Source organism: Anser cygnoides, chromosome 23, assembly GCF_040182565.1.
Source record: "Anser cygnoides isolate HZ-2024a breed goose chromosome 23, Taihu_goose_T2T_genome, whole genome shotgun sequence".
Classification (NCBI taxonomy): domain Eukaryota; kingdom Metazoa; phylum Chordata; class Aves; order Anseriformes; family Anatidae; genus Anser; species Anser cygnoides.
Window position 1 is genome coordinate 6856443 of NC_089895.1, and position 13917 is coordinate 6870359.

At 43.6% G+C, this 13917-nt stretch overlaps 3 protein-coding genes across 5 annotated transcripts in view; 2 read left to right on the top strand and 1 right to left on the bottom strand.

Moving 5' to 3' along the window:
- The window catches only part of PLCH2 (phospholipase C eta 2), an 89748-nt gene extending 89138 nt beyond the window's left edge, over positions 1–610 (top strand). Inside the window, exon 26 of one of the 2 annotated variants that reach the window (XM_066982216.1) lies at positions 481–609. The gene's annotated coding sequence lies outside the window, so the exon portion shown is untranslated. Of the gene's footprint in view, positions 1–480 lie in introns of both variants that reach the window. The other variant, XM_066982217.1, reaches the window with a different exon arrangement.
- On the top strand, positions 1–11748 carry LOC106044619 (probable glutamate receptor). Of its 2 annotated transcripts, none has more exons than XM_048067528.2 (11): positions 1–681; positions 2232–2338; positions 4206–4237; positions 4872–4931; positions 5464–5643; positions 6498–6724; positions 7430–7527; positions 8053–8270; positions 8574–8799; positions 9243–9490; positions 10024–11748. In XM_048067528.2, the coding sequence occupies exons 2-11, from the start codon at positions 2266–2268 to the stop codon at positions 10123–10125; spliced, it is 1464 nt and encodes a 487-aa protein (XP_047923485.1). In that variant the 5' UTR covers positions 1–681; positions 2232–2265; the 3' UTR covers positions 10126–11748. The 2 variants fall into 2 exon arrangements, with proteins under 2 accessions (XP_047923485.1, XP_013050197.2); XM_013194743.3 differs by lacking the exon at positions 1–681 and adding an exon at positions 747–976.
- PANK4 (pantothenate kinase 4 (inactive)) overlaps positions 9740–13917 on the bottom strand; it is a 24330-nt gene continuing 20152 nt past the window's right edge. Inside the window, exons 17-19 of the mRNA XM_048067513.2 lie at positions 13386–13486; positions 12737–12805; positions 9740–12168 (exon numbers count right to left, since the gene is read on the bottom strand). Coding sequence (XP_047923470.1) covers positions 11955–12168; positions 12737–12805; positions 13386–13486 — 384 coding nt within the window. The 3' untranslated portion in view covers positions 9740–11954. The remainder of the gene's footprint in view (positions 12169–12736; positions 12806–13385; positions 13487–13917) is intronic.

Below are 13917 nucleotides of genomic sequence, written 5' to 3' on the forward strand. Positions count from 1 at the left end.
CAGTGCCTTGGTGTGTGTATTTATAAATGACCTGGCCCAGTGGAAGCGGCCGCTTGGCAGGGCTGTCCTGTAGCTCGTGTCTGACGTGGAACTAGTAACTGGAAGGGTGAAGGGAACAGGAATTTCACTTATTTGCCTGTGTCTTAAATGGTTGTGTGCAAGCCAGAATGTGTGGTTTACCTTGAAGCTCAGGCCTTTCCTCAGTGCTCTGGGCATTGGGAAGAAAAACACAGAACAGGTCTGAGAGGGTTTCGGTGTTACACCTGAGTCCCGCAGCTGATCTGAGACACTTAGAGTGAAGAAAGCTTTGAGCTTGCAGGACCAATAGACAGGGGAGATGGGCACAGCTGAAAGGACAAGGTTCAGTAGAAAGAAGGCTTTTACAGGGCCAAGTAGTAGCAGTCAGCTTTTCTGACCCTTGATGTGGCATCGAGCTGCTGGACTAAACTGCTTCCAAACGTCCTCCTCCTCTTTCCCCAGCCCCAGGTGCCCCTGGAGCCCGCGGTGCCAGCTGGCAGTGGGCATCCTGCAGGAGCCCCCCCGGCTCCTCCCTCAGTCCTTATAACAGCCCAGCGCTGCCACGCCGCCCGCTCCAGCAGTCCCACGGTGCCTGCTGCTCATCGGTGTTCCTGCTGGTGCCCGGCCAGCCAAGCCAAGCTGGGAGAGGCTGAAGGAGTTGCTGTAAGTGAGATGCTGCCTTCGCTCGCTGCTCTGCTTGTTCCAGCCTGCCTGCAGCAGGCTGTCTCCTTCCTAGCTGGTGGCTGCCCAGCTTTTCCATCCTGTTAATGCCTTCCTCCAGCACTGCGTGCGCAAGGATGGCTGAGGAGTGGTGGTGTCTCTTTTTTGTTTAGTTCTTGAAAGGATGAAAAGCTTCTGAGGAGTGAGAGCTGCTTCTAGCAAAGTAGCATCTTAAATCCTTAGTTTGATTTGCTGTAAAACTTGAGAAGGTTTTGTAGTACCTCGCCAGGTGGATGTGGTGAGTGGATGCTGCGGTTTAATTTAAGCAGTAGCTAAAGAACTCAGCGCAGGCTGGAAGGTGCTGAAGCCCTCTGTGCTCCTGTTCTCTTTGTAACTGATTCTGTTTGTCCTTAAATCATTCCAGTACTAGATTAAAGGAAGTGTATTTGCCTTTGCAAAAATGCTTTTTTTTTTTTCACATATTTAGACTTTGTTCTTTCAGTCAGTCAGTAGCCAGTGTGTTAACAACTCTCATTTTTATTACCAGTTCTGAATACCTTTTTTTTTCTTTATTGAAGGAGGCTGCCTGAAGTAAAGATCACTTTATAGTGTATACCTAAGTGCAAGAAAAGATAGCAAAAATTTAGAGGTTAAATCTAAAGATTTAAAAAGAGAAACCAGAGAAAAAGAAAAAAGGAATTCCTCAGTGGCTCAACCAGAATCTCTGCTGCTTTCTCCTCTCTGTGCCTTGGTGGCTGATTTGGCTGTCCATGTGCTGCTCTCCCAACAGCTATGAGTATCTAGCATTTTGTCTGTATTCTATAATTACTTTCAGAAAATTTAGGTTGCTCCATAACTCGAATGTCAGTCCTCTCCTTTGATTCTTTAACACTAATCCCATTTTGAAGTATTTTTAACAATAACAAAAAGAGACAGCATTTAAATTTAACCCAAATAATCCTCTGTGTAAATTTTATTCACTTCTTATTCTTGGTATGAAAGTGAAAAATGTAGAGAGAATGAATGAGGAAAACCACTGAGCCTTTGTAATGTCAAGAGTTCTCACAGGTGTGCAGGTTTGGGGAAAAATTCATAAAAGCTGATGAGGTAAAATTAACTGAAGCAACCTTTCTCTCTTTGAGCACATCAGTCAGAAGCAGGTAATACCACACTGTAGCACCTTTTTCACCTGCATAGTCTCCTAAATGGTGACTTTTTTCTGGGCACTTTTTCAGTATGTCTTTTGTAGTTTCTGTGGTAATGGTATCCTGATCCTTGGTTGGCGCTGTGATTACAAATACAGTCAAAAATACAGCAGAAGCTTGAGATGGAGTATAACATGGCATTGGCTGTCTTTCATAATTCAGTTGCTGTTTTTCAACGACACATGTACAATTATTTTAAGTCATGCAGAAATTTTGTTGCAGCGTTTGAAATGAAAAACAATTGGGACTCTTCCAAATGTGATGCAGAAAATCCAAGATAAACTGATTTAACTCATCTTTGAGGAACCCTAACACCAGCCTTAACTACTTGTCTTTCATCTCGAGCAGGAATTTCCTCTAGACAGTGACTGTTTCTGCTCCGATGGACAAAGGACTTCACTTCGTGTTCTGTGTGCTTACAACCGTGCTGCTCCTGAGAGAATCAAGCCACGCAGGTGAGAATATTTGGCCAACAATGCTGGCTGCATCCAAATCTGATTCTGTTCTTCTTCACAGTCTGTGAATTCTCTCATTCTTTGATGACTAGTGCTGGATTAAGTCTGTATCTTAATCTAGCTGCAAAAAGGGAAATATGGGCGGAGGACACAAAGGCATGGGTATTAGCCTAGACAGGGAGGACAGAGCAGAAAATCGGGCTGAGGCAGTTCTTAACAGTGTTACAAGCCTTTTCTCGTGAAGTCAGGCAGTCATCTCCCATTAGAAGGCTGTGCTCAGAATAGAAGGGGTAAGGGCAAGGCTGATTTTTGCAGCCGCAGCAGCTTCCTGCCTTCAGGGCAGTAGTTTCAAGCCTTTAGGGGACAAGATTTGGAGGGATGAGTCCCTTTTATTTGTGTTATGTTTTTGTAGATCCTCACAAGGAGGACCTGGCTGCTGAGAAGTGTCACTGCCATGAACTTCGAGTTAGCGCTGCGACTCGATTACTTATGGTCCTTTCAGGAGCCCTTACAATGGGGCTTTGAACAGCTGCATCCAGTGCCGCTGTGGGGGAGCTGAAGCCCTCAGTACAGGCTGTTTTCTTCCAAGAAACCCTAGCAGGTCTTCAAAAAGGAGCCTCAAACGGCTTTTACTGGCTCTAATGAGTTTCTGAAGGGAGACAAGAGAACTCCTTTGTGAGGATTTCCAGCTCCCGTGGAGAACTGTAGTGGAGAGGGAAAAAGCAGTTTTTGTTTTAACAATAATGCAGAGTTCAGCACAAGGCAAGAAAATGCAAAACCAGAGAATGAATAATACATAATGAATGAATATGTTGTTATATTTAATGAAAAACTTGCAGCTTTTGCTTGGAAGAGCAAGAACACCCTCAATTTTTGTTTTCTCTTGAGGGATTTTTGGCCTTTGTACTGTGTATTCTTTGATTGCAAGGAGCGATGTGCACATTCCAGAAAAACATCCTGGGCAATTAATAAGCCATATAGTGGCTGTGGTTTTAATTCTGCATCTCAATTATTACAGTGTTCTTCTGAGTGTTGTGAGAAAGGAGGCTGTGGATCAAATAATTTAACAGGATTTATTAAAAGAGCAGGGAGCAGAACCAGAAGCTCAATTAACCCCATTAATAATACTTCTACAGGTAGATTTTTACCAAATGGGAAAGTATCGGTGCCTTTGTTTTACAAATGGGGCGCAGAGAAGAGGCAAAACAAGGCAGGCTTCCAGACCCTTCTCTAGTGCTGTCCCTGTTGGTTCCTGGGTTTGGTCCTGATCCTTGTGGAGGTCTGAATTTTCACAGGAAAGAAAGAGTCAGAGTGCTGCTAATTCTGGGGGGGAATGCAAGAGGACGAGGTGGAGAAGGGTTTCTACCCCTGTGGTCGCAAGACGGTCTGCTTTGGCTGCTTTGACAAGAAGAACCTCTCATTAATAGGGGAAGGGAAGAATTAGAAACCCCGGTGCCTTGGAATGTAATGCTGATGAGCTTCTGCTTTTCCTTAGGGTTACGGGCAAGGGGGGGAATCTTGGCTGTGTGAAGTAGCAGGGCTCCTGGCTTTTCTACTTGTCAGGAGGGCAGTTCTGAAAAATCCACTCTTCAGAGTGTAAAAACCAGAATAATAAAGTTACAGTCAGAATCCTCTGAAGCCTGAGCCTGGCTGAGTACATTTCTGCTTCTGTTTGCTTCACACTAATACTGTGCTGTGAAAGAGGAAACAAACTCGGCAAAATTGGTGCGAGTCAGCTGCGCTGTGAGCTTCTGAGCTAAGGGTAGTCATTCTGTGTAAGTGCAACGTGAAATGAGTTTTTGAAACGTCACTCTTAAGGAACCGTGAAATATAAATGCTGCAAGGAGTTGATTTTGTTGTTTTTCAGGAGCGATGAGGAATGATGATGCTGCGAGTAAGGTACGTTCAGTTCACTGGTGCAGAGCTACGAGTGAAGCTCTTTGTGAGAAAGGATTTTAAATCCAGAAATAGATGTGATAGTGTGCAAGGCTTTTCATCTGTGAGGGGAAGGTGGCTTTACCGGCAAAAGCTTGAGGTGTTCTGAAGTGGTACCGATCAGAAAGCACCTCGAGTTGTGTAAGGCTGGGAGATGCACTCCTGAATTCAGCGTGTCCACACAGAAGTGAATTTATGTTTCCTCTCCCCAACATCTCAGGTTTCCTACTGTTCTGTCTCCTGCAATTACTCTCTAATGAGGCCTTAATTGGCTGCTAGCTGTTTTGTCAGCAACAAACATTGATCTCTTTTTCGGAAGACTGTATGCGCCGTGTATCTGAAGAATTGTGACAGCATCTAAAGTGATTTTTTTATTTGCACAAAGTATGCTGATAACATGCAATAACACAAAACACTTGTGATTTATTAATTACTGTCACGGAACAGCGATTCCTGAAGGAGGTAGAGTAGTGGTGAGGTGACCTGCTGCAGCTCGGGGGGCAGATTTCTAGCTGCTTTAACTCACACACTAATGTAAACCCTAGCTGAGTGGGGCCAGTTCTGGAAAATCCAATTAATTCTTCACTTTTATTTGTAGGACACTGACTTGATGGGACCAGAAGAGAATCTTCCAACTTTGACTGTCACAACAATCCTGGTAAGGCAGTAACACGGTACTTACAGTGGCTGGGAGGTAGCTGGAATTATATCATTATTATATATATTATACATATCACATATTTGCCCGAATTAAAAACATGATATTAAAAAAAGAAAAGGGAAAAAAAAAAAAAAGGAAAGAAGATTCATTGCCACAATCAGGATCATTCAGAAGCAGCAACACCAGCAGATTTTCTGATTCTGCTGTCAGGCACCAGCAGGTAACCCTCAACTGGTGGGCCAAAGGAAATGTATTTGGGTGTTTAGATTGTGAAGAGGGTGTCACTTGCTTATGTAGTACATGTGCCTTGCAAAATGCGGCTGCCCTTCCTGGAGCTGTATGCTTTTACTAGTGGTGGCACATGACTCCTGTGAATATCTTTCAGGACTGGAAATGTTATCCTCCCGATAATGTGGGCAGAGGTCTTTGTGGAGGGTTTTTTTTGGGGAAAAAAAGGGTTAATTCATAGTCAATTGCATGCTGCAGACTGTGGTGGCATGTAATTGTGTGCATTTCCCTCTCTATGCAGGAAGATCCCTACGTCATGGTGAGAAGGGCAGAGCTGGAGGGATACTGCATTGACCTGCTGAAAGCCCTTGCTTCAATGCTTCACTTCAGCTACAAGGTGAAGGTGGTGGGAGATGGGAAGTACGGCGCCGTCTCTTCCAATGGGAGCTGGACAGGGATGATTGGAGAGATTTTGAGAAAGGTAATTTTCATTGTATGTTTGAGAAAACTGCAGCTCTAACAGGAAAGAGGCCAAAGGGCTGGGCTGGCACAGCTCTTCATTAGAATTTCCTCGGGGACTGAGCAACTTGGAGTTATTCTGCCTGTTGTGTAGGACTGATGAACAGAAAGACTTGTGGTTGGTTTTGTCCTACAGATAGGGACACTACAAAACAAGGAGACAATGGCCATAGCAGAAATCATTGTTACAAGGCTCTCCTGGCACAGTGCTTGTTTCAGAGACTGCCCAGAGCCTTTGTAATCTGAGAGGCTGCACAGACATCATAGCTCTGTAATGAAACAAAGACTTTAAGGAAAAGTTACCTTGTACTTAAGCTCTAGGCCAAACCTGTGTCTTCTGAAATGTAACCCCTCAGACTATTCAAATAGGTGCTTGAACCTGCTTTTTATCCATGGCGTACCACTCCCTCCAGCCAGCATTCTGCCAGCTGTTGGGAACACTTGAATCGAATTCTCTCTGCTCCTCTGAACTCAGTAACGTGTCCTGTCAGTCATGTAGGTGCTGCAGCCAGAAAAAGAAAGGAACGTGCCTTCTGTTTTTTGTAAACAAACACAATGTGGTTCATGGTGCACAGCCTCAGCTTGTTGGATGGTAGGAAACCAGAGGCCCCAGACACCAGCCAGCCCCCCCTATGAACAATGCAAAATGGAAAGCTGTCCTCTGGAGCTCGCAGTCTAAGCCCACAGCTGTCTAGTGAGACAGGGAAGCTGTTTGCCATGTAGATATCTGCCCACTCGGCCTGGGAAGTGTTCTATTTGAGTGCAGAAATCATCAGGTAGGCTGGGTGGTTGATAATATTTTTTTTCATCTTATAGGAAGCAGACATTGCAGTGGCTCCCCTGACAGTCACATCAGCCAGGGAAGAGGTGGTCTCCTTCACCACGCCATTCCTGCAGACTGGGATTGGAATCTTGCTTCGAAAGGACACCATGTCACAGGAGATGTCTTTCTTCCACTTCCTGGCTCCTTTCAGTAAGGAGACCTGGACTGGTCTCCTATTTGCTTATGTTCTGACGTGCTTCTGCCTCTTTCTTGTTGCCAGGTATAAACACGTTTCACAGGTTTTGCTCAAAAGTCAGCTGTTTTCCCAGCTATGAGCAGATCTCGGTTTTAAAGAAAGTACAAGGGTTGCTAAAGGCCCGTGTGTTTGTACTTCTGCTTTTCTTCCTCACTTTTTTCAAAGTTTTTTTTTTTTTTTTTACTGTGACCACATTCCTATGTGCAGTTCTCTCTCCTGGTGTTTTTGTGCACTCAGTTCTGCACTGACTTTGGAAGGAATTCTTCCCCTCCCTCTTCTTCCGAGGAAATTCAGCTTTCTCCCCCCTTTATTGATTAGGCTGCACTAAGGCTCTCAGCAGCTGCAGTCTTGAACAGAAGCTCTGGTGCTGCTTTTCAAGTTTTATGCATAGTCTTTTATAGATAAGCATTCCTTCCAAGGAGCGGCCTTCTTCTTATGCTAAAGAACAGAGCCAGTGTTGCCTCTTAGGTGTGCCAGGGAGACTAGGTGCAGTGGTTCAAGAAGAAGGGATCTGGCAAACCTGTAAGAGGAGCCTCCTGAGTCTTTACTGTTGTGAAATACTTGAGGCATTGAGCAGGAACATTATTCTCTGTACTAGTTGAACTGGACCACAGGTGGAGGAGGACCTACCATGGAAGGAAAGGGCATTTCTGGGCTAGCTGCACTGCTGCATGTCATGCGGCAGGGTTGTTTTTTCCTGACTGGTTTTATCCCGCCATTTCCCTGCAGGCTGAGCCCCTGCGAATGGAACGAGCCCAAGAATGAGGAGAATCACTTCACCTTCTTAAACAGCCTCTGGTTTGGAGCAGGAGCTCTCGCACTGCAAGGTGAGCTGGGAGGACTGCGGCAGAGGAACTCCAGGAGCAGAATGGTTTTGTAAGCTGCTTGCTTATCCAGCCCTCATCTGTCCGCAACACTGGGTGCTGGATGGCTGGGTGCTGCTGAGGGGAAAGACGTTGCAGTAGGGACACTCAGCAGTATTCAAACTCTCAGCTGGGGTTTGGGACTTGTTGGAGCTGTACAGGTGGCTGGCTGCAACTGAGGACTGCTTTTTCTGCTGTAACACTTACTCTGGGGAAAGTCAAGCTAGCTTTTGCGCTGATGCTTTAGAGTGGAGCCTTTTTATTGCCTCTGGCCACTAATGGTGCTTCAGCTCTCTGTGCAGCGCGCGGTATTGGTGCTGTTCAGCCACTGAGGGCTTTTCAGGCCTGTGCGTTTCCTAGGTAGCTGCAGGGCAAGTTTTGCAGTTTGGCCTTTATTAAAAAAGAAGTCTTGTGCCGGCTTTAAGTCGAGCTGTCTCTCTCACTGTACATCACCTCCCTTGCTTTTTATCGGCTCCTCTGGTCATGCAGGTGTCACCCCTCGGCCCAAAGCGCTTTCTGTGCGGGTCATTGCCGCCATCTGGTGGCTCTTCACCATAGCCTTGCTGGCTGCCTACATCGCCAACTTCACCGCGCTGCTGAGCTCCGGCAGCGAGCAGCTCCCAATCCAGACCTTTGAAGATCTCGTGAAGCAAAGAAAGCTCGAGTTTGGGACGTTGGACGGCTCCTCCACCTTCTACTTCTTCAAGGTGCAGAGAATCTGATTGCACACACACACACGTGCCTTAGGGCTGCTAAGCTGGGGCCGAGATATCTGTAAAAGTTATTTTCGAGGGGTGGTGGTGGGAAATAATTAATGCTTATATCCCTGTAACACTCGAGAGGAAATCTGTTCCAGCTAGATGCTAATTTTCATTACAGAGAGGGCCCAAAAGGGGAATGATTTATGTGCTCTTATTCTCCAAATTGTTTCACAATCTTTGCATGTTTATCCAGAAATGCTGCACATTTGTTTTACTCTTCAGTCTAACACTTGGCTTTTTGGGCTGCAGAACTCCAAGAATCCCATCCATCAGATGATCTATGAATATATGGACAAGAGACGAGACCACGTTTTAGTCAAAACCTACCAGGAAGCAGTTCAACGCGTGATGGACTCGAACTACGCCTTCATTGGTGAATCAATCTCTCAAGACCTTGCAGCGGCCAGGCACTGCAATTTGATCAGAGCCCCTGAAGTTATTGGAGCCAGAGGATTTGGCATTGCCACAGCCCAGGGTTAGTCACGGTGCACCATTTCTGCCCCACTTCTCCACTTGGATTTCACGGGTTTGAAATAGCGGACTGAGAGCAAACAGCCTGGCACAGCTAAGTCCTGAAACTCAGGAACATTGGTTCCTTTAGTTAGTTAGTTTTTGGTTTTAAGCCTTGGCTCCAGGAATGATGCAGAAAAGCTCCTAAACAATTTTTTCTTGTGAGCATGACTGCTTGTATTTATCAAAGAACCTTCACTCTGTTACTGTTCTGCAAGCGAACATGACAGGAATCGTTGCTATCTAAAAAAGCACTCAGCTTAGTCTGTGGCATTCTGCACAATGACCATTTGATAGTTGGGAATCAGCACCCAGCCAACCCTGCTTGGGAGGGTAGCAGCAGGCTGCTTTAAAATGTTGTAATATTCGTTATCTGTCTTATACTCTTTTTCATTCTACTGCTGCTAGCGTCCTCGTGGACTAAGAAGCTCTCCATTGCGGTCCTCAAACTGCGCGAATTGGGTGACCTTGACTACTTGCGTAACAAGTGGTGGGAGACCAGCTGCCTTCACAAAAGCAGAGAGAGATGGAGCCCTCTGCAGCCCCAAGCCCTCGGTGGACTCTTCCTTACTCTTGCAATTGGCCTCGCACTGGGAGTGATTGCAGCTGTGGTGGAGCTGTCGAATAAGAGCAGACACGCTGCTGGACATGTCAAGGTAGGTGATGGTCATCATCTCCTGTCCTCCCTCCTTGGATCCCTGCTGTTTAGCATGGACAGGTAGGTACCATTCCGCCCCACTGGGCAGAATGCCATTGTGATCTTGCTTTGTCTAAGGAAAGGAATGTAACGGGATCGAGGAGACATGCCAAGTATTCACTCTTTACAGCTTTGAAACGTTGTAGCTTGGACTGTGTGATAGATAGGTAGCCAAAACAGTGTAAAAATAATAAAATGAAGCCTAAAATATTACGTAGAAATATTTACTGTAATGCAGCCAAACTGCATTCCAACACTCTGAGTGTACAGAGGACAGTAAATCATCAATAACAAGTTTATTCTCAAGTATGGCTATTTTCAAGTCATTTGACAAGCAGGAAACCACATGTAAGTAAAACTGCACTGGTATCTGAATGTGCAGCTTGGTGTTCTTGTTCTCCATCCGTTCCAGTGGATGGGTAGCACACGTTTTAAAGGTAGATTTAATGATGCAGAACTCACCCCCTTGTTTTCTCCCCTTTTGTTTTTCAGAAGTCTTGTTGCTCCATTTTCACAGAAGAAATGTGCACTCGTCTACGTATAAAAGAAAATGCAAGACAAAGCCAGGAGACTTCAGGAAGGGCTAATGCTTAAAAAACATGTTAAGGAATGGGCATGTCTTAGGGTTCTACCATATGTATTTCATAGGAACTACATCATTGTAGAAAGGTATTTTTCTGCAAGTCTAGAGTGTTAGCTTCCTAATCACAAACACACAGCACTTCTGGATTGGTGGTGGAGCTGGATTCAAAAGAAAACTAAGCAGCTGGGAGGAATTTAAGTTGATGAAGGATAGAGTGCAACTGTTAAAATCAAGGAAGGTTAAGATGGGGGATCACACCTAGATTTAGTTTAGAAGTTTACTATGTAAGTGCATGAATGCCTGTAGGAGTAAGGGACTTGGGATAGGTTAATGTGATGCCTCTGTTTACTAATTACACTATGAGGAACAATCTTGAAAATTAAAGCTCTCATCTGACTTTTCTAATCACGAACAACTGCTTCTTAAATATTTTAGTTATAGACTACTTTTCCCCTCTTCTAGGCAGATGATGGTCACTGTGAAGGTAATTTCTGAATCAGAAAGGACAGTACTGTTGCATAATCCCCCAAAATGCAGGACTTTACTGCATTCTCTGCAGTGGCCTAAAATCCAACGAAGGGGATGATGCAATTAGGGAACTAGATTTAAGAAATGTCTGTTTCCCAGCAGATGTTTCCTAGTCTGTCTTAGTTAACCTGACCGGGACGTATTTAGGAATAACATAATTAAAATCCACCAGCATGAAATTTGGAACCAGTCAATTAAAGAAAGTACAAATTCACTAGGCAAGGGCAAGTGAGTAATGGGTATTTTACATTATTCTCTTGCTGTCAAAGAAAAATTGTTGAACTTCATGGGGAAGTTACTTCAGTTGCATATTTAACAGTTTCCTAATCAAGCTGGTTTTCTTTTCAGAGGTGGAATGACTGATGCATGCACATGCTGGTTTGTAAATTCACAGTTAAATGACTGAATTTATGTACTGCACATCTGATGGGGTGGGAGGGGGCAAATTCACTTACTTGGAAGTGTTTTTTTTAAGTGTACTGCATGAACAAAGAGACAAATTCAGATCAGCTCCAGCATTAAATAACTGAAGAAAGCAGACACTGATGTGCCTGTGACAGGGAAATAGCTGGGTGTTCCTGAATAAAGCATTACACAGTCACTTGGAGCATAGTGTAGACTTTAAACTTCTGATGGCTGCCCATAATTTAGTATAGGTGCAGCTTGCCACCCCTCAGTGGTAACAAGAGCACCAGTGGAAGCAGCAGGAGTTATGAGTTCGAGTTCTTCAACCTGCTGTAGTGCTGTTCAGTTATCGGCTATGTGCTCTCACACCACGACAGTTCTATTTTACATACAGCTTAAGCAATGGTGGTTAGATTAGGAGGTGGATCAGTCCTTCAACCAACTTAACTGCAAAGAGCATGAAACAGGTTGGGTAAGTTTAAAAGCTGACATGGAAAAATACAATGTCAGATTCACTTAGCACTTTAAAAACTATTTGGTATGTGCCATGGCATTGCTGGCAGAGTAGGCAGAGATGTATAAAAAAAGGTTTCATTGACATTTAAATATATTTCTATATGAATGTCTCACAGAACAAAAAAATAAAGTCTCTTCATCACAAATACTGCAGCATTAAAATAAACACTTACCAAAATAAACAATGAGTGAGATATACATATATATATTTGAGTGTGTATACTATAGAGTGAATCATATTGTTGCTTTAAGTCACAAAAGCACAATATAAATATGGAATTTCCTGTGACCTCTTTTCCCTGTTGTAATAAAAATACATTCTTTACAGTTAAAGTAAAACTAGTGCAAGTCCATTCTGCTGCTCCTGTTCACCCCGATGACCGGATCCATATCATTTACATGGCACTTCATACTTAAAAATGACACTGAAGATTTTCCCTCCGAGACGATCGGCAAGCCAGGAGTTTTTGATAACGGCAAGCTTGAGGCTCTCACACTTCAAAGCCGCGTAATAATTCGTGTGGATGGCACGACCCATGCCTTCAATGATAACCAAGTCCGTCTTCCGTTCTCTGACCAGCACAGCCAGACCTTTATCGAGGCGGCTGAAATGAGAGGTCTGCTTAGAAACAGTCATCCCTACACATGCTACAAATAAAGACAAGATGTTCTACGGGCTTTAGCTTTTATAGAAAAGGTGGTGGGGTATGGAATTTCTGATGCCATTAAACAAGGAACATCTTAATCAAAGGAAATGGGAATGAGATGTAGTTTTGAAAGCTTCATTAAATGCATACAGAATTGGGATTTCCCAGAAAACACAGGTTAAGTTCTCTCTGCCGTAGAGAAATATAAATAAAAAATAAATAGATTAACAACATGAAATACTTCTTATGCTCAAGTTGATGTCTTGGTTGCACACAGTATTTTGCATCATCAATAATTAAGTTGCCCATGAAACTGATAACATATACTTGATGAACACCAAAATGAAACACAAGCTATAGAACAACTAGGAAGGCTTGATCAATATCACAAGTCTGCAAATCCAGACTGAGCAACTCTTAATGATTTCTGTGAAGTGTGGCTGAGATACTCCAGAGCACATACGAAGTCTCTGGTTATACATCACCTGATGAAAACAAATAACAGTTGGGTACTTTGTCAATATACCTTAGGTCTAGACACGGAGAACTTGAACCTGTCTGGACCAACAGCAGCTTCTCTTCCTGCAGTGCAGATCTTTATTTAAAAAATATAAAAATAAAAAGAGTTACAAGATGGTCTGTCAAACATAGTCATACAACTCCGGTAATAAGCCAGACAGCGAATAGGTGAGTGTACTTTGCAAAGGTTTCTTTTCCTGCTAGGACTCAGAAACATGTTTCCTTGAGAAACAGGTTATTTAGTTTTATATATATATATCTATATATCTATCTATATATATATGTATCTCTGTGTGTGTGTGTATGTGTATTTTTTATATATATATATATATATATATATATATATATCTCCTCTACATAGGCTAGTCTGTGCATGATGTATATTTTCCTCTCTTCATTTTTAACATAGAAAGCACAGTGGTTTAGTAGCTTGAGTCCTTATCAGGGATGACACTAACAAGAGATAATGCTGTACCACAAGAACCACTTTCTAGATTTTTCACCTCAAGCTGATCAGCCTCTGTATCTTACTTCCAGGTTGCAGAGTTCAGACAGCAATAAACACAAATAACTATGTGTGTTAGAAGGCGAAGGAACTGGTTTCTTTTCCTTTCATGTTTTGTATGATATGTAATGAAGATGGGTTATATGCTTACTGAATAACTGGATCCATCGCTGCTATCCGCTCAGCAACAATCAGGGATTCACTGTAGGTGACATCATTCAGGGCAGGGCCAGAGTTACAAGCCAATATAACCTGAGGCAAAGATGTCAGAATAGTTCACTGATTAATGCAGTCCATACATGGTGTTAGAGCTGCTTGTTTGTTTAAAGACTGTCATTGCCTGGTTTATAAAATAAGAGAGGAATTGAGAGACGAGAAGGCCTAAGAGGCCCAGTCCTTATTTCCCCCCACCCCTCCCAAGTTAACCAGCTACTTCAGGTCTTTTGACATCATAAACCCTGGTTTAGCAAACTTAGATCTGACAGAGTCCCCCTTTGCTCTGTTACTTTTTGCAGTCTACTTACTTAAAGTTAGACCTCAGAGTACCAGGGATTTTGGGACTGAAGCTCATTGCCCTAAACTGGATCATTCCCAATTTAGGTGTGCTGAGCTGGTCTCACAAAGTGCACTGCTAGTAGATATTTAACAAACCTTTAACCAATTACAGAAGCTCCGTTACGTGC

Coding starts and splice junctions, on each gene's coding strand:
- LOC106044619 (XM_048067528.2), top strand. CDS start 2,266: ATGGACAAAGGACTTCACTTCGTGTTCTGTGTGCTTACAACCGTGCTG. Junction 4,238..4,871: donor ATGATGATGCTGCGAGTAAG/GTACGTTCAGTT, acceptor TTTTATTTGTAG/GACACTGACTTGATGGGACC. Junction 5,644..6,497: donor TTGGAGAGATTTTGAGAAAG/GTAATTTTCATT, acceptor TTCATCTTATAG/GAAGCAGACATTGCAGTGGC.